Raw genomic sequence first — 26,270 nt, 5'->3', positions numbered from 1 at the left:
TCAGATTTCTTGAAACAAGAAGGCTGCTATTGCCCCCTTTGGAAGGGCAAACAGAGAAAGGAAGGTTAGAAAGCCAGAAGTGGTGCTGGCCCAGTAGATGTAACTTTAGGAGATCCTAGAGGTCTATTAAAAAAAAAAAAAAGATTCAGGATAACCAATGCAAAAGTGAAGAGGAGGAGACTCACTCCTAGTAGAAGATAGTTTCATGACATCTATAGGGACCTTCAACCTAACCTTGCTTCAGAGTAATACAGAAATCCCAATATCATAGGCCTTCTTTGGAAGGAGAAGTCATGGGGCAGGAGGAAGAATGCACTATTCCCTAGGGACAAAGGGCAGGGTTTCCAGACCTAGAGAAAGTTAGGGTTGGGACTTTGAGACTAGCCCAGTCTGAGCAATCTTTTTTAAATTGAATAGTAGATTAGTTAGGAGCCATGAATGAAACAAATCTGTATTATGTAATATAAACTTTAAGGTGTGTGTGTGTGTGTGTGTGTGTGTGTGTGTGTGTGTGTAACTAAAGCTAATTCATTGGTATTTCTGTCCTGGATCTCATGGTCCCAATTGGTGAGAGAATTCACACTGATTAAGTAGACGCCAGAGGATCAGGCTGCACTCTCATTCATTTTACCTGCCACACTGTTTTTCCATTTGTTGATAGATACAATACAGTTGTCCCTGGTTAAGCCTGGGCATGTTTCCTGGCATCGGAAGATATTGAAGATTTAGGGTGTTTTAATCACACTTATCCTATGAGGTCCACCCATTCACAGGACTTCATCTCTGAAGCCCGAGGAGAGTCATCATCTGCTGTTTTATCAGTATCTTCCGTCACTTGTTCTCCCATTTCAAGAAAAGGACTTTCTTCACCAACTAAGGAAACAGGGAAGCTTATACTGGCAAAGTTGTGACCCTCCCTGCCATCCTTGCCACCTCTTGCAGAGAACTGTAATTTAACCAATTCCTGGAAAGGGCATGTCAGCAGACAGCCCCATGACTTTACTCACTATCCTGATGACTTCCCAGAACAAAAGACTGCTCCCTAGCTACCACTTCTCAGTGAGATGGCGTCTCAATGTTGCTTCTAGCAGGTAGGGAGCATCTCTTTTTTAATCTTCATTAATTTATTCTCATATGGTAAGGCTTAATGACTTTTTAACATTATACATTCCTTGACTTCATATGTATATAATCTATAGCAAATCATTTCATTCACCTTCTTAAAGCAAGAAGGGTAGCAATAGAGAGAAAGAGAATTTAGATCTCAAAAAATTTTAAATGAATGTTTAAAAATGTTAAATTTATATGTAACTGGGAAATATTTGATGAAATATAAAATAATTTGAAAAAATAACTATCATACATTTCCAATGAGGAAACTTTCTCTACTGAAATAGGTTAACACCCACCCCGCTACTTAAGTTGCAGAAAGTTGCCAGAGGGCCCTGGGAAACTAAGTGACTGTATCCAGGGTCATATGGCCAATATTTGTTGGTCAGGAAACCAGGTCTTCCCAACTTGAAAGGCCACAACTGCTTTTAGGTTTGTATAATATAGAGTTTAATTGAGATTGTGAATCAGTGGTGCTTCTAAAACTCCATATCCTTGTGTAGAGAAATAGAGGCTCAGAGAAGGTTATTTCCTCAAGTTCAAAGTTGGTCAGTAACTGAACTGGGACTAAAAATCAGTCTTAAGATTCTTGATCTATATACTTATTCCATCATACTATTCTCTTTCATTTGATCTTCTACCTAAGGGATCTTCTATATAGAGAAGGCTTAAGCAAAGGCTGGATTTACCTGGAGGGAAAGATATTTTCTTTCACCCTTTCTTATTATTCTTACCACTTTCATTCCTTACTCAATTCCAGAAGGCCTAGGACTAAAGCCCCATGTAACCCTTACCTTTATCCAGTTTTTGCTGGCTACAACACTGTTGTCATTGGCCAAATTTGGACATGTTCCCTGGCATTAGAATATATTGAAGAGTTGAAGTATTATTACTTGCCCCAGAAAATCGGTTTCCCCATCAGGTCCACCTGTACACAGGGCTTTTTCCTCCAAGACCAGAAGTGAGTCAGTATCTGCTGTTACATTGGTTAAAGGTTGAGCAGCCTCCTTCATTTGCTTTTCCTTCCTCTAGGAAGAGAACTTTGTGAGTCAAGTGGAGTTGAGAAGTGTGTAAAGGAAACGAAGTTGTGACAAACAGTATTCTATATTCTTGGCCTCAGGTAGTTCAACACTCTATGAAACTGTTATCAATATCTTTAGTCAGTGGTAGCTCCCTCTTCCCCCAGGACTTGGGCTTTTCCAGAAACTGAGGCACTGGCTACATTCAGTAGTATAGGACATAGGGGGGTGTCTAAAACTACATCAAAGATCATGACTTCAGAAGAAATGAAGGCATAGAAAGAACTGGGAGAATAACTCTCATCAGTTCATCAGTCTTTAAACTCCATAGTAAGATAAGAAGTAGTTAAACTGATTGCCATGTGGGTCCACAGATACAGCAAGGGAACATCTACAAAATAAGGATTCCAGTAGTGATATAAAACCTGAGATCCTGCCACAGAAAGAGAGCAATATCCCTCTTCTACTCTACTCAAATACTTCATTAAACAAAAATCTTTAACTAAGCCTCTCTGGAATCTAGGTGGAGTAGTGGATAGAGAATTTGGTCTGGAGTCAGGACTACTCCTTTTTTGAGTTCAAATCTGGCCTCAGACACTTACTAGCTGTTTGACCCTAGGCAAGTCACATCTATTTGTCTCCATTTCTTCACCTATAAAATGAGCTGGAGAAGAAAATGGCAAAACACTCTAGTGACTTTGCCAAGAAAATCCCAAATGGGGGCACAAAGAATCAGACATGACTGAACAACAGCACTCCTCCCAGCAATTTTCTCCCTCCCTTGATTCCTTGCACTAACTGCTTCTTGACATAGATGCTCATTTCTGAACCACCCTTGGAGCTTCTCCTAAGCCAAAGATATAGAAACAGTTTCTCACCTCTCACACTCCTCATTTACTGCCAATGCATCTTTCACTTGTGTTTCACTGTTGAGAGCAAAACTATCGTAGTTAGTCTGAAAAGCAGCTAAAGGGAGGGCGGGGGGGGAGGTAAGTTTGGACCAGGGGGCTGCCAGAAGTCAGAGTCATCTGTCAAGTTCAACAGCTTATACCAGTCTCCTAGGTCTAAGAGCCCTGTCACATGGGAAAACTGTTCTTCAGCCACCTCACCGTGATTCTCACTCAAATGAAAACCACCCTACATCTATTGTTTCTATATTCCTACCTAGCCAGGGCACAGCTTTTCCATTTCACTTGGCACTAGCATATTGAGAATACTTTTAGATTCCACTGAATTCAAATGAGTTTACCCCACTGGTTCCAGACCATGAGCTCTGCATACTAAGGGTGAGGGCTTAAGGAAAGGTGGAAGAAGAAATTCATACCAGGCTGCAGCTCCTGCTGAATACCAAACTCTATTATTCTGGGCCCTCTTTTTGCCTTTTTCAGACACACTTTCTTTGACTTGTCATTGATATAACAAATCACTAGATTGAGCTAACTTTCACATTTTATGTTGTAAACCTAATGGTTATACTGTTGTTCCTATTAGGGCTATGGACACATCAGCAATGGGAAAGACCTTAACTTTAAAAGGTCAAGGTCTATCACTACATCCAAGGCCATTTCCAGTTATCCTGATTCATATCTGTCCACTGGATCCAGATGGCTCCAGAGGAGAAAGTGAGGCTGGTGACTTAGCAAAGCATCCACTTACTTAAAGCCAATTCAATTGTCACCTCCCTGATGTCTTTGAAAATGAAGGACAAACAACAAACAACAACTTTTTACAGTTTGTAACACATAGTAATGCCTTAATAAATACTTATTTACTTATTTCTAGAGGTTGGCAACAAAATAAATGATATATGTTTTCTTTCTTCACCTTGCTTTTCACCTCCTTCCCTCATCCCTACCATAAGGATCAAACTACTTTTCCCATTATAACAGACTTGTTTGGCTAAAAAAAAGTTTATGCCATATGGCAAAAAGAACATTTGATTTGGTCTCTAGGACAATGAATCCCAATATTTTTGGGGGGATAAATTCCCCTTTATAATTCTAAAAATAATTAGCACTTCACAGAGTAGTATCTGCAGATTGAGAAAAATATAATGATAAAAATATGAATTCTTCAATGCTTCTAAATGAATTTATATTATATTAATTAACATTTACATATATTTGAAAAATACATATTGCAATTCATATTATTCATTCAGTCTAGAAAATATTTGGTTGATTTAGTGTCATTTAGTATTATTAGTATAGTAGTAATACTGGTAGTATTTATCATACCAAATCAGGTTGTAAGCTTTGTAATGGGTTAAAAAAACAACCACATGAAAATGCTTGGTACACATATTAATTCTCTGTCCCTTTGCAAGAATTCTTCTCCCCACTTCCTCTTTTTTTCACATTTCCTGCCACAGCAATATGAGGTTCTCCAAACTGGGAACCATTGCTCTATAACAGGATTTAGCTTTTTATCTTATTATAAGTTTAAATCTTGGTTCTGTCACACTAGCTGTGTGACCCTAGGAAGGTCATTTAACCTCACTGAGATTCTGTTAACTCATTTAAAAAATTAAAGGGTTGAATCTCTGAGGTCACTTTGAGGTCCCATAAACATTTCAGGGTTCTATATAACTGAAATCTATAAAGAGCATCTTACATTCCTCTAGTTCTAGCTGGGCTCCCCTGAAGGTCCCCAAGACCCTTTCAGGAGTTCTTCGAGATCAAAGCTATTTTCATAAAAATATTAAGATGTTTTCATTTCTAACATCAATAATTTTAAGCCAATAAACAAAAGCTCCTTTGGGGGAGGAGGGGAATTTTTAACTGCATAAAAGTACCTAAAACCAAAAAGGTTGAGTATTACACTTTCTATTTTGGGACTTTTAGAATCAGAGTTGTAAACCTGATTAATAATTCTGAAAGATAATGAAATCTTTTCTTCTTTTTAGTTTTAAAATAGGTTTTCTCATTGAAATCTGAATGACTGTTAAAGCTTAAATATATAAATAAATAACTGATCTACACTATAGATATAGAAATGTACTATGGAATGGAATGCAAATCCATTCATTTGAAAGGTGCTTTTGGAAAGAATATGTCAGATATAACTGGAGGGGTGGTGTGGGAGAGAAGGGAGGACAGAGAGAGGATAGCTGACATGGGCTCTGTCTTGCGCCTTTTTGTTTCCTCCAGTTACTGGTTTTTAAATTCATTAAGGACTTGTTGATTAATTGATTGAGTATAAATGCTTCCAAGCTATACATTCTTGAAATGCAGCCTATCTGCAGAATTCTTGAAAAAAATTACAAGATAAAAGAATAAAGTTCAGTCCAGGAAACTTCCTGAGTCAGGAAGTTACCAGAAGGAATATCCATATAAGGAAAGTTGCCAGAGCTTAGAGTTCATGCTCTCAACATTCTTGTGCTTTGTCTGAGGGAGAGAAACAATTTAGATCATCAAAAGTAAAGAACAAAGAAATACATGAGAACACAACTTTGTTCTTTTCACGTTTCCATTAGGAAGAGAACTATTATAAGCATGGATAGCTAACCAGTAAAATATAATTGTTTCATTTGCAAATGAATCTCCCATACTTTCCCAGAAGACTAAATAATAATACATTTTTTGGAGGGATAAGATGAGGCTTATTTCTTCCATTAAAAAAAATTTGGGAAGGGATGGCTAGGTGGTACAGTGGATAGAGCACTGGCCCTGGAGTCAGGAGTACCTGAATTCAAATCAGACCTCAGACACTTAATAATTACCTAGCTGTGTGGCCTTGGGTAAACCACTTAACCCCATTGCCTTACCAAAAAAAAAAACCCAAAAGAAGCATTTGTCAAAAAATCAAGCAAATAAATTCACCAAACATAATAAGCAGTATATTCTGGCTTTAGAAATGCTTTCTGAGCATTCATTAACACAGTAACTTTTGGAGGTTTTATTAACCTTATGAAAGTTGTTTGTTGGTATGGATAGAGAGCTGGCCCTAGATAAAAAAGCCCTACCTCAGACTGGCTCTGTGACCCTGATCAAGTAGCTCAACCTCTAAGACCTCTAGGTAACTCTCCAGACTTAGGGCTGCAGAGAAGATACTTCCTTACCATGGAGTTCTGGATGCCAGTGGATTACAATTTATTCTAATTGAATAGATAGAGAAACTGAGGAAGAGAGGTGTGGTGACTTGTTTGGAGTCTGGGAATGAGTCAGCTCAGACTTCATATTTGCAGGTCAAGATAACTGCTTTTGATTTAGATTTCACATAAATCATGAATTCTAAAGTTAAACAAGGCCAGGAAAAGACCCAAAGTGACTTTGAATACAAAAACAAAAGCAAATTCACCTGTTCTAACTAGTGGGGGGAAGCTCATTTCAAGCTGAATTTAGTTTCTGCTGAAGCTGTTTTCTTTTCACCTGACCTCCCAAAGCTGTCCTCTCTCCTTTAGTACATTACTTTTCCAGTCAATGAGAGTGGAACATAACCTTCTGAAATCTTATCCTTTGTTTTTCAAAGAGCTTATAGGAGCTCAACCAAACCTAGGAAATGAACATAAACTAATTCTTTTTTTAATTTCATTTTGAATCCATGGAATAAAACAAGCATATATAGAATAAATTTTAAAAAGATGATTGCACATGAAACTGCAAATCTGTTATATACAACTTGCTTTTTAATATATAAACTTTAAAATATATAATAAACTTATCGTGTAAATTTTCTTTTTTTCTTCCCTTTCCCTCCCCCCACCCCTGCCACTCTGCCCTAGAGATGGCTACCACTGTTAGGTCTATTGGCATATTTCCAAAGATGATTAGGGAAAAAGGAAAAGAACTTATCTGTTCTAAAATGTTTCTAGCATCTCTCTTTGTGATGGCAAAAAACTAGAGACTGCAGTGATGCCCTTCAATTGGGAAATGGCTGAATAAGTTGTGGTATCAGATTGTGATATGCTGTGCTATAAGAAACATGAGAATTCTAACAAATAAGATTTTCCTTTTTACCTGCCATGATTTATTTCAGCATTCTCAATCAAGTGAGAAGTTAGGTGGGGATAATGAATGCAAAGTAATTTAATGGCTAACTCAGAAAGATTTCAGCAACAGCAGTAATAGCAAAGATGGTATTTCTGTAGGGGCTAAAATTTACAACAGGTTTTCTATGCATCAGATCCATGAGAATAAAGTTTAAAATATTTCTTTCATTTTACACACACAGTCCAAATCAACAGAACCCACCTAGTCCTAATGTTTTCATCAGGTGAGAATACATCTCAACTGTTCACTAGATAAGAGCAAGATATGGACACTTCCCTAAGAATTCAGTTCATATTGGCTGAAGGATTTGATCATGTCACCTGGGACCAGTATGAACTAACAGGAATCAGAGACTCAAGCATAGTTTCTGAGCAAATGTTGAGTCAGAATCAGAGTCAGTGTCCCTTTATTCCTGCCATATTCCTGAGAAGGAATCACTTGAGGGAGGATGGGGGAGGGAGAAGGGAGGAGAGAACAATTGAGTCTTAGCCTCCTCCCTATCCTTACAACCCCAAGGTTGGAGGATCTGGACTTTCTGGAAGTATCCCTGAGGCATTGGCAGCTGGCCATGGGATCTGCATCAGGAGCCCAGGAGAGTTTGGAAGAAAAGAAGGAAGTAGCTTGATGACTCGACAAACTGCCCAGGAGAAATGCTATTCCAGGTCTTTTTTTTCCCCCCAAAGAGAGAAAAATAAGGGCTTCTGGCAATAAGGGACTTTGAGTTACTCTATTTGCCAAATATTCTCTCTAAGTTTGAACCCACTTTCCCCTAGATTCTGTATGTGCAAATGAAAGAGTATGTTACAGTCTTTGAGGAGGGAGAAGAGAGTTTGTACTAATTGTTCTTAATATACCAACTTAATAAATAGTCTTTTCTAAAAGCTAATTAAGTCTGGCTGACAAATAGATATTAACAGATAATCTTGGGGAAAAGCAAAGTGATTGGTGCATGGGAGCTATTGAATTAGAAAAACAACTCCCCAACCCCTCAAGGCTAATCCTAGAGCTCTCAGGAGATATCAAAGCCTTGCTCTGGGAACTCACTCAGTATTAGGAGTTGAGATAATGCTGCTGAGTGTGAAGATTACAAAACCAGTGGTCAGGAAAGCAAAGTGGTCTGTTCACAATCACAGAGTTAGGAAGCATCAGAGATGAGAATACAGCTTAGGTTTCCTGATTTCAAGTCCAGAATTAGATCAGAAATATATAGTTGGAAGATACCCCAGAGACCATATAATCCAATCTCTTTATTTTTACAGATAGATAAACCAAGTCTAGAGAGGTTAAGTGATTTCCCCAAAGTCCCACAGATGGTAAGAGTTGCAATGTGCATATGGGAAACAGAACCTTTTAGTAATATTGCTCTGAATAACCCCCCTTAAATAACATTCCAAAAGAAGTTTGCCTTTCCAATTTTACAACTTAGCAGTTGCTGTTATGGTGGTGTCTTCAGTTTTTTACACTGACATTTTACAAGATTATCTAAAAATGAATCATGCAAACAAGCAAAGTCAGGGACTGCCTCCTATAGTAAATATTTTTTGTATGATTCACAAGACTTAGAATGTTTCAATAAAGTGAATGCCAAAAAAAGATTATGCATTAACAACTGTTCTGTCGCATAAGGCTGAGCAAAATGATCACTGATTTACTTTGCAAAGGCTTATGGCTTTATGCATTGCAGCTCAAGCTCCTTCTGTTGAAGTATCTGCAACATTTTGTGAAGTTTACAAGAAATTTGGCAAAATATGCCACAGAATCCCCCAAGACCTTGCAAAGTTTGACATTGGCTTCACCCATGGTGCAGACAGGGTACAGAGTAGACAGAGAGCATTCTCAAAAGGACATGCCTTGTGTGTGCCTTATTTAAGGATTGCAGTAATGGGTTTTCTTTTTAATTACCAAATGTTGCCTGTACATTCTGCAATCTTATGCAGGTAGAAGAAGAGACTAAAGAGATGGTTCCTTTTCAAAAATTATGAAAGGTGTTGTTAATTTTTTCAAATGACACACTGGCACTATGGAAAGAGAGATAATAGACTAGAGACCTACTTAACTATTTCACCCAAATCTACCTTCCTTCCAATAGAATTTAGGATTCTTAGAAACACAGGTTGTTAATACTTTATAATACTTTGCATGTGTATGTCCCTTTAGATTTTACCATTACTTGTACACTCATTATGTTATTTCATTTATTCATTCATCAAACATTTCTAAGCATCTGCATTACCTAAGTGGTAGCCTATGGGTTGATACAATGACAAATATGGTGGATGGTAGGTGTGGCCAAACCAAGGTTGAGGCATGGTAGGATATAATTGGTGAAATGAGAAGGAGACTCGAGAGAAAAAGAGAATGTAAAGTCAAACTGATTCAATAAGGGTCAAGATGGAAAAAATGAGGAAAGAGTTGCTAGGGAAGAGTAATGCTTAAGAGAGATGTCCAAAACTGACATTATCCTTTCTCTCTGTGCTTGAAATTTAGATTAGCCACCAGTCTATCATTTCTATAAAAGGAAAATACAAGGAAGACACTCCTTAACTGTTTAGTTATAAATTAGCAAAGTAAGTTCTGTTTTGATTTGTTTTTTGCAAGGTTATTTAGGGGGTTTATTCAAAGCAATATTGCTAAAAGGTTTTATTTGATTCCAAAAGTTCCTCAAAGGAGCTAGCAACATTTCAGGCCAGGAAACATGGCTGTGAGCCCCTTGATCCAACAGAAGGTAAAGATCATTCCTTCATGTGCAGCTGAAGAAGCTCCCTCCCCCTGCCACCCCCCCCCAAAAAAAAATGAAAAAGAATGCCATGAACAAGGCTTTCTGGAGAGAGGTCTCTTGGGATATCCACTGTAGGGTTATTTTGCTTTCACGGTCTAGAAAGATGTTCACCTCTGATACTGACCTTATGGATATAGCTGGAGACCATTCTAATCAGAGTGGACACAGACCAGATTAGTTGACATTTACGTAAATTGGCTAAAGGAGTCAGAGTCCTGGAGAAGTGTCTTTTTTTTTTTTTGGTTTTTGCAAGGTAGATAAGTGACTTGCCCAAGGTCACACAGCTAGGTAATTATTAAGTGTCGGAGGCCATTTTTGAACTCAGGTCCTCCTGACTCCAGGGCTGGTGCTCTAACCTAGCTGTCCTGAGAAGTGTCTTAAGATAGTCACTGTTGCTGTTCATGACAGTTGCATTGAGGGAGAAGGGAGGGGGAGATCTTGGCCTATGAGATCAGACAGTGTTTCCAAGTGAAAAAAAGTGAACACTGACCTGACTGTAGCCATAGAAACACTACAGTGTCTACCCCACATTATCAGGAGACAAAATCTGGAGAATAAATTGTCTTTTTCTGGCTGAAAAATGGTGGTAGCCAGGGCCTTGGGCAGTTCTGGTCAGTGGAGTGTTACAGGATGAATCCTTCCTACTTGCAGCCTCTCCTTTGACCAATGAATGATATATACAGGAAAAGTTCCAAGGCTATGCATTTTTGCTTTTGTTTGATCATTTTTCATTTGTGTTAAATTCTTTGTGACCCCATTGGGCTTTTCTTTGTAAAAATACAGGAGTGGTTTACCATCTTCTTCTCCAGCTCATTTTACAAATGAGGACACTGAGGTAAACAGGATTAAGCAACTTGTCTAGGGTCACATAGCTTGTAAATGTCCAAGGCCAGATCTGACCTTAGGCTCTCCTGACTCCAGGGCTGGTGCTCTAATTCACTTCAAAATCTAACTCCCCAAGACTGTCAATCCCCATAGTCAACCAGTTCTGTATCTGGGACCACTCTGTGAAGAAAGGTCTCAGCTCCAAGCCTACAGAGTATAAGTATGCTACAGATCCTCAATATAACTATATCAGACCTTTTTTTCAAGAGAAGAAAGATCTGAAGAGCTTCACCTCCCCAGTGCTCCCTTGCTTAGTCCTTGAGCAGGTGTCTTCCTACTGAACCTAAAATAATCAGAACCTAATGATTGTAAAGTGCTAAATAGTTTACAGTTTACTTTCATAGAAACTTTATAGCCTGATCTCCTAGGAGAGAAGACTCCCTTTATAGAAGTGCCTGAGAAGGAAAGCCACTTGCCTGATGTGTCTCTTGACTCACAATCTTGTTCTTTCTCTTATCCCATGCAGTGTTTCCACTACCCTTCAGAAAGGAAGGGAGAGAGAGCTAATCTCCTCTTCTTCAATAATAATAAGACTATTCTAAGGGGGGGGGGGGGGACTTCTGTTTCTGTTGTGTTAAACTCTTTGTGACTCCATTAGGGTTTTCTTTGCAAAAATACAGGAGTGGTTTACCATCTTCTCCATTATCCTGTTAGTCATCCAATTTCAAAACTTCAGTCATCTTAAGCTAGTCATTCTCTTTTTCTCCCCACAGTCAATAAAGAGCAACACTTTGCCGTTTTTTTTGTGGTTTTCTTTTTTTTACTTCCTATGCCTTGGCTCAATCCCTTATCATTTTTCACCTATATAATCAATCAATAAACATGTATAAAAGACCTACTATTTGACAGACATTGTGCTAAGTACTATACTATTGCAAGAGCATTCTATTTGATTACCCTAATCCTAGTCATTCTTTTCTACAGTCCAGACTCTAGAGAACTTTCAAAATAATTTTCCCAAAACAGTTTCTCTGCTCAACAATCTGTAATTTCTCCCTATTGCCTCTTGATAAAATTGCAAACTCCTCATCATATCTTCTCCTGAAATTATTTTATAATTACATTTCTGTTTAACTCTTTTGGTATGGGATCGTGCTATGTTGAAAAAATACGTTTTCTGCAAGTTTTATTTGGTATTTATTTGTTTTTGGTTCACTTATAGGCTAGTTGGTAAAAAGTAATATAAACTACAATTATAATTGATCCCTTGTAAAATTCATATTTTGAGCCAAATTTGGCACAAAATATTCAGCACTGAGACAAAAGAAATTTTTTTTCAGCATCAAAACAGTTAAATGTCATATTCCTCTAGTGAAATATAAATTACTGGAAGGTAAAGCTTGTCTTTTGTTTGGATGAGAAGAGGTAAGATGCATTGAAAAAAGGACCTGTATGGCTCATCCACTTGTTGCTTCTGTGCATTTGGGTACATTATCTCATCTTCCTGGGCCTTAGTCTCCTCTTTTATAAAATGTAGGGGTTGGTCTAGATGACTTTTAAGACCCCCTTCCAACTCAGAAGCCTATGATCCCTATTACCTTGAATGTAGTAGATGCTTATTGAATTGAATCTAATATTGGTCACTTTCTTTAGAAACTGTAAGGGATCATCTCTGATCCAAGTCTAGATAAGCCAAATAACAAAAATACACTTTAAAAAGTTAACTGTTTCCTTCATTCTTTTATGCTTATATCATCATTTGTCATTGTACAGTTAAGTCTTGATTAATGTAAATAATGAATCCCCTGAAGTACTCTATTACTAAAATTTAAACTATTCAAGGTTATAATTGTCTAAGATGTGGTCTTTGGTTTCAGGCCAATGGAAATATGCAATGTGAATTAAAATAATTTCATCACTTCAAGTGATTCATTATTCATAGTAATACATATATTTGTATTTTGAAGACTATATGTATTTTTACATAGAAACATATACTAATACATATACATATATCATCTATCTAAATTGATCCCAATGTCATTTTAAAGGATATTTTAATCATCAACCTCCTTGTGATGGTTTTGTCTTATTAAGAGATATGTCACTTGTCAATTGGCCATTGCCTTGGATTATTTTTAGTGGAAAGAGGATTTTTTTATGGACTTAGATGGCAAACACCCAGTTTCCAAAACCCCTCCTGCCTTTTTATTCTTTTTTTTTTTTAGCTATAAAACTGTGGATGATGGGAGGGTACTTTTGGCCCCATGCTGATCAATAGTCTGGGTGATCACTGCAATCTACTCTGTATACTAAAATTGCTAATTAGCAAAAATATGATACCCAGAAAGTACTCTTCATTCCAGGTACTAGAGAGCAGCTTCAGTTATGAAAAATGCAGCAGGCAGTGGACATAGAAGAGAAACCTATGATAGTTCTTGTCTTTCATGGGAGCTCCATTACATCTCCCTAACCACCCCAACTCTCTTATATGTCAAAGTCCCAATTAACTGGATTCCTTTTAGTCAAAACAACATCAGTGGGTAAGCATAGTTGAGTTAATAAACAAATAGCATTTTATTGGCTATTCTGTACAAGGTAATCTTGAATTACTATGTAACTGTGGTTAGGTTGGAATTTCCTCTGCATTGCTTTTCCTCCATGTTAGAAGAGGAAAGGAGAGACAGTTAGAGCTAGCCTCACAGCCACAAAGATCTGTGTTTAAGTCTCATCTTTCCCACAATAACTGTGTCACCCTAGGCAAGTCACCTCTTGTCATTGTTCAGTTTTCAGAGTAGCTCTCTACAGTCTCTAGACTGCAAGAAAATTATAAATGTCCTTGCATTGGGGATGTGTTGGAGTCAGTTTGTTAAATTTTCAGTGTAAGCATTTACACCTCAAAAATCAGCAAATTTACAAATAAAGGCTTGATTTATTGTTTTGTTGATCAGCTAAACTTAAGAAAGTGTGGGAGGAAAATGCTAATTATGTACATTAGATCTAAAAATGTGTCTGGTATACTTTTTTCCCCTAGAGAGCCAGTCATTAAAATATTTACCAGCACATCCTTACTTACTTATGTGGAGTGTTTCCTCTCTCTGCCCTGATGATATTGTTCACAGTTTGAGCCTTAGATGAAAGATATTTTAACAAAATATTACTACTCTTTTTGGCAATAACTGCTTTTCATTTTCAACAGTATGAGAGGAGGAAATGGAGGAGAGGAGAGACGCAGAGAAAGAGACACAGAAACAGAGACAGACAGAGAAAAAGAGAGATTAGAGATTGATTTTTTTTTCCATAAGGAGAAATGGCAAAATAGGCAAGATTTTTTTGTTTGTTTGTTTGTTTTGAGTTAACCTCCTAGTTTGCTCTTGGGACAAATCATCTATGCTGCTTCAACTCACCTCATAGGTTATAATAAAGTTTAAAAAACTGAGTCCCCAATTATAAAGAACATTATACAAAATAATGAACTCGTAGATATTTTGAAAGTTTGTACATTGTTTATGATGTGATGCTATATAAAAGTATTCTTTAAAAAGTGAGAGAAGTACAAAATTGTTATTTACAGTAATCTCCCACAGCTGAATTTATAACCCCTTGATTACATGTATGGCCTATTAGAGAAAATCTATCTTCAGAATCCTGAAGATATGGACTTTAGTCCTTCTACATGTGTGACCCTAGGTAAATTATTTAACTTACTTATGGGATTCTTTAACACTATTAAATTGCAATTACTGATAGTCTTTGAAGTTTTCCTTTTCAGGAGTTATCCTATTCCAGAGAAATCACAATTTAGACAAATATCTATGTATATAAGTATATGTACATATATTCACAAATACACATATAAATGCAAGCATATTTGTGCATATATACATATATCTACATGTACACATAAAAAGCTTTTAAATGTAGGATAATAAAAACATATCAAATTTCATCCCAGTCATTGCTGAGATTCATGCTTAGAAGCTGACAGGAAAAAATTAAGAAGTTAGTCTCAGTCAAGATTGAAAAAGCTTATTAGCTGGATTTAGAATTAGATAAGGGCTAACCAATCTTTCCAGAAGTCTCTAAGAGCTTCAGAAATGTGATTTGGAGCCCCAGGGGAAGACTGGAGATAGGATCTTTGGGATCTTCACCTCAAATCTTCACATACCCTTTATATAAAGGGAATAGGAGTCAAGCAAAGCCTTATGGTCTTTTCTTGGAAGGTTGTAATAACTTGTTCATTCCTAGATATTTATATAACAAGGGGCTGGTTCTAAAGGTCCCTTCCAGCTCTTCTAGGATCCTCAGACTCCAGCATCCTTGGGTATGGAGTCAGAGAAATTAAGTTCAGATGTACAATTTTGTGACATGGTTCAAGTCATTATTTCACCTCTCCTTCAAATGATCTCTAATTTTCTTTTAATCCTTTATTCTAAAACAGAATGGCTAACTTTAGTCACATATATCATATTTCCCCTATTGACCCCCTTCAGATAAGACATAGCATTCCTGAGAGTAATCATTGACAATTCAGTTCCCTTCAGTTTTTGCTTAATTTAAATTTCATAAGGTAGACTTTATAAGATTGTCAAACAGGAATCCATGGATTTTGTACTTCACTTTGCACATCAAGGGATGTAGTTTTTGAATGGACTAATAAAAGAACCAAAATGCAGATTACAACAATCCAGAATTTTTGGATCTAGAGTACTCAAGGGGGAAAAATGAAAGGATTTGCATAGTTGAAGTTTCTGAACTGGTTTTAGAGCCCAGATCCAAATCTGTCACAGTGACTGTCCATTAAATAGTAATACAAAGTTCCAACCTAACATTCAATTTTCATTCACACTTTCCTATCCTCTGCAACAAGCCTAGAATTTAAGACATCAGTGGAATTTAGACCTCCGACCTTCTGAATATGCAAGATGAGTCCCATTTGAAAGAGCTGTACTCTTTAACTTCAGGACTGCTTTTGTTGTCTTTGGTATGATGCAACTACTAAAATAATAAGATTGTTCAGATGCCTTCCTCAACCATTGCTACAGAGATCATCCTATAAACAGTTCAAACTAAAGAATGCACAATTAGTGACAAAAAATAAGGTTATGCCTATTTATCTGTTTATGGTTTTAAATCAATTAATTTGTTAAGTGTACTTGAACTATAGTCCTTTATATTTTCAAAATGTTACTTTTTCATTTCAAAATGCAAACTTCTTGGTGGTCTCTTTCTTATGTTTGGAGCAATGACTGATGTTCAATGAGTATGTGTGAGACACTATGCTATGTGGAACCAGGGAAAGGGCTTGGGTCAATGAGATACTCTTTATAAGCATGTCCAGTATGATATACTTCCAACAGGGACATGGACATATGTATATAGAGTTTCCAGTCTGACTATTTGATTAAGAAAAATAGAAGCACTTTGATTATCAGTTGACCCAGAACTGGACCTAACACTACCCAGTCAAGGCCTGACTCTTCTGTCTAGCTAGAGTTGGAGCAAGTAAGAGGAGCTACTGTGAGCCTGTAGGACAGGGACAGGGATGCACAATATGCTGGCCATATAAAGCTTGCAAAATCATTTGGTCTGGCCCTGCCACCACAATTGCAGGTGAGAATCAAAATTCAATAAATCTAGGAGCTTTTTAGAGGGGAGTTAACTAAATGTTTGACTAAATATAGTAGGTTAATTTTTAAGTTGATAATTTTGTATGACTAGCAAATAATATTTAAATATTCAAATGATCCTTGGCAAGAAAAAGATTCCCTTCTCCACCCCTGGTGTAGATGGAATGGGGAACTTGGAACTTCTCTTGCCCTTAGACTATGTGTAACATGTATATTTTCCTCATTCTCAAAATCTTAGGTGAATTGTATCTCTCTTCAGGGTTCCAGAGGATCCTGGGAGACTTGAGATATTTTTTATTTATTGACATTGCCTCAAATTCCTCCTGGCTGTATAAGAGGACCATTTCCATTTTACCTCTTAACATCAATCAGCTTTTTATGAAAGTATATTTACTTGGGAGAAAGGAACAAAACAAACATTCAAATATTTCCCCCTCCCATACCTCACTGGTATATTATCTCCCATCCCACCTTGGTCCCTGGAGGAATTGACACACAACTTAGTTTATTTCTTACATAATATTTGTCCCACCCAGTTCATGTTCAGATAAGGTATGATTTCCAGATAGGCCTATGTCTAAGCTACCATTGACTTGGAGTCCTGAAGATCACTCTCAATAGTCACGTCTTGCTCCTCACAGTGTCAATGTGACATAGGTCATAAAACCTGGACTTTAGAACAGTAATATGCTGAGAAATACTCATTCCTTTCATTACTCACATTCCATAATCTGGTTTTTATCCCCATCATGCTACTGAAACTGTTCTCTTGAAGATCAACAACTGACCTTGGAATTGCCTGTTTTAATAACCAAACCTTCTCTCCTGAAACCTGAGCTCTAGTCCACAATCTTTGTTGATAGTTCATTTGTTTTCAGTTATGTTCAACTCTTCATGACTTCATTTGGAGTTTTCTTTGCAAAGATACCAGAGTGATTTGTCATGTCCTTCTTCAGACAATTTTACAGATGAGGAACTGAGGAAAACAGGGTTAAGTGACTTGCCCAGGGTCATACAGTTGGTTAGTATCAGAAGCCAGTTTGAAGTCAGGAAGAACAGTCTTCCTGACTTCAGACCCAGCACTCTATTCACTGCACCACCGACCTGCCGATTTTGTGTTCCACTCCACTCTCATTTGTTCCTGTTTCCAGGAAGGTGCCTCACTCCCATGCTCATTCCCTCCCTCAGCTTCAACCTCTTCTTCATTGACTCTATCCCTCCTGTCTTACCTACTCCAATTCCCCGAGACAGCAAAGTGGCTTCGGGGATAAAGAGCTGGGTCTGGAGCCAGGAAGATTTGAATTCAAATCTAGCCTCAGACAGTTCCATGCTTGAAAAAAATCATGCCATCTCCTTCCTCTCAATTTCCCCAACTATAAAAATGGGGATAATAATAGAAGCTACCTCACAGGGTTGTGGAGAGGATCAAACAAGATCATGTTTGTAAAAAACACTTAGGTGGCGGCTAGGTGGCACAGTGGATAAAGCACCTGCCCTGAAGTCAGGAGTACCTGGGTTCAAATCCGGTCTCAGACACTTAGCTGTGTGGCCTTGGGCAAGCCACTTAACCCCATTTGCCTTGCAAAAAAATCTAAAAAAAAAAAAAAAAAAGCTTAGGAAAGTGTCTCTGAACCTTGTAGATGCTTAATTTATGCTTATTTCCTTGTCTTCTCCCTTTCTTTTTTCTTTTTTTATATTTATAATATTTTATTTTCCCTAATTACATATTAAAACAATTTTTAACCTTTTTTTAAAAAATGTTTTGATTTCCAAATCCTATCCCTCACCCTTCCTCAAGATGATAAACAGTTTCTCATGTGTGATTATGTAAAACATTTCCATATTAGTTAGGCCTCATCTTCCTTGACCTCTCTGAAGTATCTGACTTTTCTATATCACCTTCCTTGATACTTTTTGGTCCCTTGGTTTCTATCTATCACATTGGTTCTCCTATCAAATTAATTAATCCTTCTCAATTTCCCTTCTTATCTTTTAGGGGCTGGGTTTCCACCCCAGGGTTTTATCCTTGGGAATCTCTTATTTTCTAACTTTCTTTTTGGGGTATGATCATTTGTGATGTCTGCAATTGTCAGCTCTAAGAAGATACTTCTGCATTCTGTATCCAGAACTGACCTCTCTTATGAGCTCTATTCCTGTATTTCCACTGAATGCTGTTCATCTAGATATGTTCCCAAATCCTCAAATTTAATATATCCAAAAGAAACTAATCTTTTCCCCTAGACTTTTTATGTGCTGGTAGGAAAAGGTATCCCAGCACTTTGGGAGAATGTCTTGTATCAACCCTTATTGCTGTAGTTTATTTGGTCTGACTCATAGATATCAGCTGATAATCTTGGAGGGAAATAAATCAATCAGGGTACTTGAATTTCCTATAGTATCAGACTGGCACCTCTGGGCCAGCCCTAGAATGCAGAGAGAAGATGGAATAATTGAGATGTAGGGGGGCCAACCTAGTTTACAAATGTGAATAGAGATAGGAAGTCTCTATTCAGTGTATGACTTTATAGTGTGAGAAGCAAGGCAGATGTTGGGATTTTTGGAGTGTGCCTTATATATAGTTGTACAAGGCATTATATGCATAGTTTGTACAAGGCACTTGTACATAGTTTGATGAAGTAAAGTGAAATGGTGATGATGGGAAGGAACCCTGTATGTTATTCTGTTTTTATTTTAGACAAGAGTTAGCTTTTTGATTGACTTAATGATGGGTAAAGAGATATCAATGTCAGAGTAGCAATAAAGAAACCCTTCATCCCTTATTCTAATTACTATATTATTGAATCTAAGGGTATATAAAACTAAGTAGTGTTGACTAGAACTGGGTACCAATTTTATCTAGGGGCTGAAGAAGAGCTTGATAAAGTAGAAAGAGAATATACAATCTTTTGAATCAAAAGACCTGTGTTCAAATCCCAGCTTTTACTATGTGACCTTAGACAAGTCTCAGTTTCCTCATACTGGGATTGAAGGAGTTGGATTAGATGATCTCTAAATTCTCAAATTATGACTGTGAGGTAAGTATTAAGTATTAACTAAGTGCCAGGATGCTATGAAGTCTAAAAGTATAAGACAACCTTTACTCAGTAGAATTTTCTAATTTTAATTAAGAATTAGATCCTTAATTCTATTTAAGAATTATTAATTCTAAGTCTAATTAAGGACATAAAAGAATTAGTAAACAAAATAGAAATGCATATATAAACATCTACATGTTATATAGTGATATGATAAAGACATAATTTGTGTAATACAGACAAAGTACAGAACAAAAAAGGAATATAAAGATGTATTGTGTGATATCAAAAATAAATGCCAAAGAAGTCAGAAAAAGAGAGATAAAAGTGGGTTGAAGTCATCAACAAAGACTTCAGGAAAACCTAAATCTTGAACTAGGCTTTGAAGGATGGACAAAATGTAGATAAGTGCTATGGAGGACATCCATAGTGGAGAAGAATATGAACAAAGCACTTTTTCCTGGATATTAGTTCTGGGGATTATTTGCAAGCACAGTTGCTGTCAATGAGTGACCTTTATTTGCCTTGGTACTAGATAATGCATTCTTAAGGTTTTTGTATGTGTCATTGACTCTCTTTGCAATCTGGTGAATCTATGAGCTCTTCTCAGAACGTTTTTAACTGTGTATATTTAAGATTACAAAGAAAACCAATATGTTGAAATAAAGATGCATTTTCCCTCCCCTTGCCCCTATCCAAGTTTACAGACTTCCTGAAATTAACCCCTCCCTATCCAACTTGAGATATATGTATCACTATTAGGACACATACCTATGGCAACTTGAAAAAAATCAAGAATTATTTGGGTTGGCAATCACAAGAAAATTATTGATTCAGCCAGTCCAAAGGACTGTTTTGTTTTAATCAAAGTGAATGAAAGAAAAGTTAAAGAACTTAATAATTTAATTTTATAAAGGAAATAAAGAAACACAAAAGGAAATTTATAAATGATGTGGAGGGGAAACAAAGGTGTTAGAAAGAAAACAATGTTTGTCTGATGTAGTCTATTTCTTCATTTTTCTTTTGATTTAAACCTGACAGTTACTAGTTATATTTCAGATGATAAAATGAACCAGAATTAATGCTTCCTCTAATTTTGAATTTTGACAATTAAATTTCAAGGACTAAAGGTTAATAAGAAGTGAATGTTTTATAATAAGAAACTCCATTTCACCAATCAAGTTTTCCAAAGTTAGAAGCTAAGAAGTTTTTGTCCTGTAAATTATTGCTGTCTAGCAAATATTTATTGTTTCAACATTTTTTATATTCTATTTGGAGGTGTTAACTGTCTCCACTGGACCTTACTCTATTGAGGACCAAAGTTGGTACAGCTCTGACAGGATAGCGATAAGAGAGATGATCTTCAAGGATATAGAACAAGGACTCGTGTAAATACATTTTTTTGGCATTCAAATTTTCAGAGAATTTTTTTCTTTAGGGTTGGAGCTTTTATTAGAATTACTTCAATATTTATGGGGAGAGGATAAATTATGATTAACATTTCTCTTGCTACTTTTGAGTTATAAATATTCTGGGGCTTAAAAAAGAATTTTTTTTCTAATTCTAAAAAGAGCAGGCCCTTTTTGTTTACATTTATTAGTTCAACAAGAATATATTAACCAAATTCTAGGAGTCAGGTATTGTGTTAAGCACAAAGGCAAAAACGAGAAAAATTTACCAAAAAAGAAGTTTACACTCTTTTGGGAAGGAAGGAGCAACATTTACATATATACAGTCGAAATCAAAATTAATTTAAATTAGATGTAAAGAAATTTACAGGCAAAGGGAATCCATAATAGGAGAGGAAGAGGGGGTATCAAGATAGGATTTTAGTTGAAGGAAGCCCTCAAGCCAAGCTCTTTGTTTCTCACAAGCTTGTAATCACCTGAAAAAGAAACGGAACTTTGAAATCTTAAATTTAGTGTGAATTGAACTTGAATGTGTGATATTCTGTAAAGCTGGGAAAAGGAAAAAAAACAGTTGAAACTGAAAAGTTTGAATTTATCACAATATACTTTAGGAACCAGGGTACTGGGTACGTATTTTCAGTTTTAGTGGAATTATATCAATATTTCTTTATGTGCTCCTAGTGAATTTTTGTCCTATTTGAATTGATTGTTTGGTTAAACTATACACTCATTGACAAGACCAAGAAAAAATGAGAATAACAATGTCTACATACGTCTCTTGGTATTCTTCAAACTCTAAAATTAAGTAGATTGGAGTAATTATTATAGGGACAATAGGTCCAAAGATTTAAGTTTGGAAAAGACCTATAAAAATCATCTAGTTCATTCTACTCATTTTAAAAAATGAAGCAATAGAAGTTCTGTGAGAAATAAAGTGCCAGAATTATAGTCATTTCTTCTGACCACAAGTCCTAAACTCTTTCCACTGTACTTTACTGACTATTGTAATTCCAGTTTCAATTGATTTAGAAATTAGCCATTGATCTCTAAATATTTCCCACAGGATAAGTTAGTAAAGAAAAGGAGAAGGAAGGGGGCTTCAAGTAAGGAGAAAAGGGAAGTTGTGACTCTGAACAGATGTTCTATCACTGGCATGAATGACAGTTCCATTATGTGATGGGCCAGACGTGAAGGGCGACGGCTAGGGTGCCCCTTCTCTTCAGCCAGACCATATGATGATTAGCAACTGTATCATGAATGGAAAAACAGAGCTACACATATGCCTGAAATATAAGAGAGAGGCATTAGGCTTATAAGTAGCAGGACTGATGCTGGGGAAGGAAAAGTTAGAGCCTCCTAGGTCTTCTGTCTCATGTAAAATCTAAGAAATGTCACATTTCTTAGAGGAGAAAGGAGAGGGAAAAGGAATATTGTTTTATAAAAATGGGATGACAAGTTTCAATTAGTCACGTTTACCATGAAACACAAACTTGGACTTTTTTTGGTTATATTATAAATGCTTAAATTTTTTTTTTACCTTTTTCCATTATACAAGTTTTATTCTCATAGTACTTGATGGTTGAAAAACAGGAAACAAACAAATCCCAAAAATAAAGGTAGAGTTTCTTTTCTACTTTTTATCAATCTATTTACATCCTAGATGAATAAAAAGCAATCATTCACCAATTCCCTCTAATGAGGAAAATACTCATTTAATAGAGTTATATTCAGGGAGGATGGAAGAGCTCTAAGGTCCTAAGGGGTTAGCTCTGAGTCAAATTGCAAGATCACAGTTTCCTTGGGATGTGTTAGGATGTCTGCTTCACAGGACTGGCTCAAGGAGATGGAGGAGGAAAGGAGGTGCTGAGTTCCCTCTACTAAGCTGATTTTGTAAAGTAATAAATCAAGGGGCAGCTAGGTGGTGCAGTGGATAGAGCATGGGTCCTGGAATCAGGAGGACCTGAGTTCAAATATGACCTTGCTGGTAACCTTGGTCAAGTCACTCTTAAACCCATTGATTTAAATAAATAAAAATTTAAAAAAAGAAGTAGTAAATCTAAAGGACAACTGAGTAGACCAGTAGACAGAGCACGGGGCCTGAAGTCAGGAAGATCCAAGTTCAAATGTAACCTGAGACACTTACTAGACATATGACCCCAGGCATGTCACTTAGCCCTGTTTGCCTCAATTTTCTCATCTGTAAAATGAGCTGGAGAAAGAAATGGCAAACCACTCCAGTATCTTTGCCAAGAAAACTCCAAATGGGGTCAAGTTGGATATAACTGAATAATAACATTCACTTGTGGTATATAATGTAAGAACCAGCAGTTGTAAATCACTTTACCATATTATATGCCAAAATTCTTTATATATTAATAACTCTATTTGCAATCCTATGTAAAGCAATAATAGCCATAATATGTTTTTCCTTCATTTGGAGAATTTCTACACCAACTAAAGTCATTTTCTTCTAATTAGCTATAGCAAAGAGACTTGCACTGAATATTTTTTCTTATTAGTCTGTGCCACTTTTATAGTAACAAAGTATTTATCTGTTTTGCAGAACAGAAAGTAAAAGGGGGGGTGAATAATTCAGTCTAAATCTTTTGACATTACCATATTTTGTCAACTTAGCTCAGAACACTCTGTCCACAAAATTATTGAAATTAACAATTGCCTTTTTGCTATTGGCAGTAAATATGTATGATGGCAGTGGTGGTTTGCAACAGTATCCTGCATTTTGTAGTAGTTTTCAAAATTATACTTTCACAGTTATTTAATTTCACAAAAAATTATTTCTGTTGCATTGTCAGAAATTGATTTTTCTTTTTCTTTTTTTTTTAAAGAAACAGCAGATCTGAATTTATCTCCAATAGTTGCAATTAATTTTTTTTTACAAATACATTGGTTGGACTCTTTGTTCTTCATTACTCTAACTTTAGCAAAACAGTTAACCTGAAGTCCTAAAAATTATGCTGTTTTCTTTGGCATCTCATGTATATGGAGGACAGAAATGCTTGGTATAGCAAGAACATAGTACAACCACACAAAATCAGTGAGTTTGTTCATAATAGATGTGTATAATAAAATCCTGCTGCTTTCATCTAGCCTTTGTTCTCACTTCTAGCTTCATCCACATACCAACTGAGGAGTCTTTTAGAATGAGCTGGTAAATGAGCCTGTAATTCCATGCTCCCACACAGCTCTTTTGAGGGGTGTATGTATGTATACATGTGTGTATCTGTGTATATGTGGGAGGGTGGTAGGGGAGGGAGGTAGAATTTTCAAAGTGTTTTGGGGGCCTTGAGTTCATTTGAGATTGTAATGAAATTTAAAAGTAAATTTTTTTGAAATTTCAAGTCAAATAGTTTTGGGTTTCAATCAGCCCACAATCAGCCTTTCGAAAGATCAGAAGATCTTAGCTTAGGGCTTTTCTTCTGGCTTTTGTTGGATCACTGAATGGATGTGGTTGCTCCTGGCTCACAAGAACTTCAGCCAGTTCTGGTCAGGGACAGGCTTTCTAACTACAGGACTTCTGCAGAGAGCTTTTAAGAACTAAAAACCAGAGGCAGTTCATTGATCATAAGACCACCAAAGATGCCCAGGAAAAAGCACTGTACAAAAAAATCAGAACTATGACAAAGCTGTGGGTTTCCTCCTATCCTGCTCATGGATGTCAACTACATCTTGTTTTTAATAGTTGTGTTTTTCATAATTCAGAAAATATAGTAACATTACCAGATGATATCAGAAACTCTGAAGGGATGAGCTATGCATTAATGATTGAGGTCCTTGGTATATGCCATTTCAAACATATTTCTTGACTATACATCCCCTCTATACATATTTCTTATTTATGTCTACTTTCTGTGTATGTGTACATTATTAAATGAATAATGTGGTGATACATGGAAAAGTGTATTCCATGTATCCATGAGGGAATATTTCTTGTCACTTAATTTGTCCTGCTCCTTGATTAAATGTCTTTTGTCTTAAATTTATGTGTTTGCTTGCTGTTAAAAAGTAAATAAATTACTAGAGGATTGTTAGTCAAAAGGTTTGAATGTGTGTTTGCCAGTAAAGAATCTCAAATTTGAGATAGGTTTTTTGAGGATCTATGTGTAAGGACTCATTTGCTCTGTATACAAGACATTTTCTAACTTGAAGTAATTTTCATTATTCACAAATATAACTTCCTCTGTGAATGAGAAGAGCATGATCCTGAATATTGTATCAAAAAATTACTTCTATTTTCTAGTCAATATTGAGTTACCACTCGATTCAGATGAAACAAGAATAGTAGAATGAGAAAGTTCTAAGTGTTCATAGTTAACTAACATGCCAACCTTAAGAGAATGCATTCTGGCATTTATGTAGGAATGAATTATCAATTCTGGCTTAAAGTGGTGGTATGTAGAAGTATTACTTATATATTTTTATTAAATTTTTATTAAAACTTTTTTTTAACACTTTGCTTAGTCAAGTTAAAATAGCTGATATTAGCATGCTTTAAAAAAATACTTTAAAAAAATCAATCTGCAAAAATTTCTTCTAAAATTAGAACTTAGATTGGGGGAAAACTGTAAAACTCAAAATAAAAAAATTCTTTAAAAAATAAAATTAGATCTTAAAGGAAATGTCTATATGTTTCTTTTTTATATTCAAAACTAGTGATTTTTAAGGCATATTCTCAGTCTTTTTCTTTTTGGTTTCTTGGTCTATTATTACACTGCTGTGATTTCGTTTCTGCTAAAAATTTGTTGTCCGATTTACAGTAGTCTTTAAGTACATACAATGATTGGTTGAGGATTAAGGTATTTATCTTAAACTATTAACTTTCATTTCTTTGAGAGAACTTTTGTTAATTCTAAAATTCATGAGATTTACAGTTAGATTTTCATGCCTACATCATAAGGCACAATTCTCAACTAATTCTCAATTGCCTTGAATGTGGTCTCAAGGTCAACTACCTCACTGATGGCAAATTATTTAACTTGAAAAGGCTACAAAGCCAAAACTAAAGAGAAAGGAGTGTTGGTGCATGATCTTCTGTTTGAAGCCTCTGAAGCTGAGAAGTTGGTACGATTCTTTGATGCTTGTGCTAATTTTGGTCTAACAATTAACACCAAGAAAACAGGTGCTCCATCAGCTAGCACTACACCATCCATATGTGGAACCACCGATTACAGCAAATGGAGAAGTTTGACTACTGTGGACTAGTTCACTTACCTTGGCAGTGTCTTTCCAGGGAGGTACACATTGACAATGATGTTGACACTGGCATTGCCAAAGCTAGTTCAGTATTTGGGAGGCTCCGAAAGAAAGTGTGGGACAGAAAGGGGTATTAGATTGACTATCAAACTAAAGTCTACAGAGCCGTTGTGCTGACCTCATTGCTATAAGCCTGTGAAACCTGGACAGTCTATGCGTCATGTCAGGAAACTGAACCACTTTCATTTAAATTGTCTTAGG

General features: G+C 36.3%; 1 protein-coding gene across 1 annotated transcript in view; it reads left to right on the top strand.

Annotated features, from left to right (window-relative positions):
* Positions 1 to 951: 951 nt before the first annotated feature.
* MAP3K1 (mitogen-activated protein kinase kinase kinase 1) overlaps positions 952 to 26,270 on the top strand; it is a 95,480-nt gene continuing 70,161 nt past the window's right edge. Inside the window, exon 1 of the mRNA XM_074202404.1 lies at positions 952 to 1,091. Within this exon, the coding sequence (XP_074058505.1) occupies positions 976 to 1,091 (116 nt within the window). The 5' untranslated portion in view covers positions 952 to 975. The remainder of the gene's footprint in view (positions 1,092 to 26,270) is intronic.

The sequence above is a fragment of the Macrotis lagotis genome, chromosome X (genome assembly GCF_037893015.1).
Source record: "Macrotis lagotis isolate mMagLag1 chromosome X, bilby.v1.9.chrom.fasta, whole genome shotgun sequence".
In the NCBI taxonomy this organism is placed as follows: domain Eukaryota; kingdom Metazoa; phylum Chordata; class Mammalia; order Peramelemorphia; family Peramelidae; genus Macrotis; species Macrotis lagotis.
This window is presented reverse-complemented; position numbering and strand designations above follow the sequence as displayed.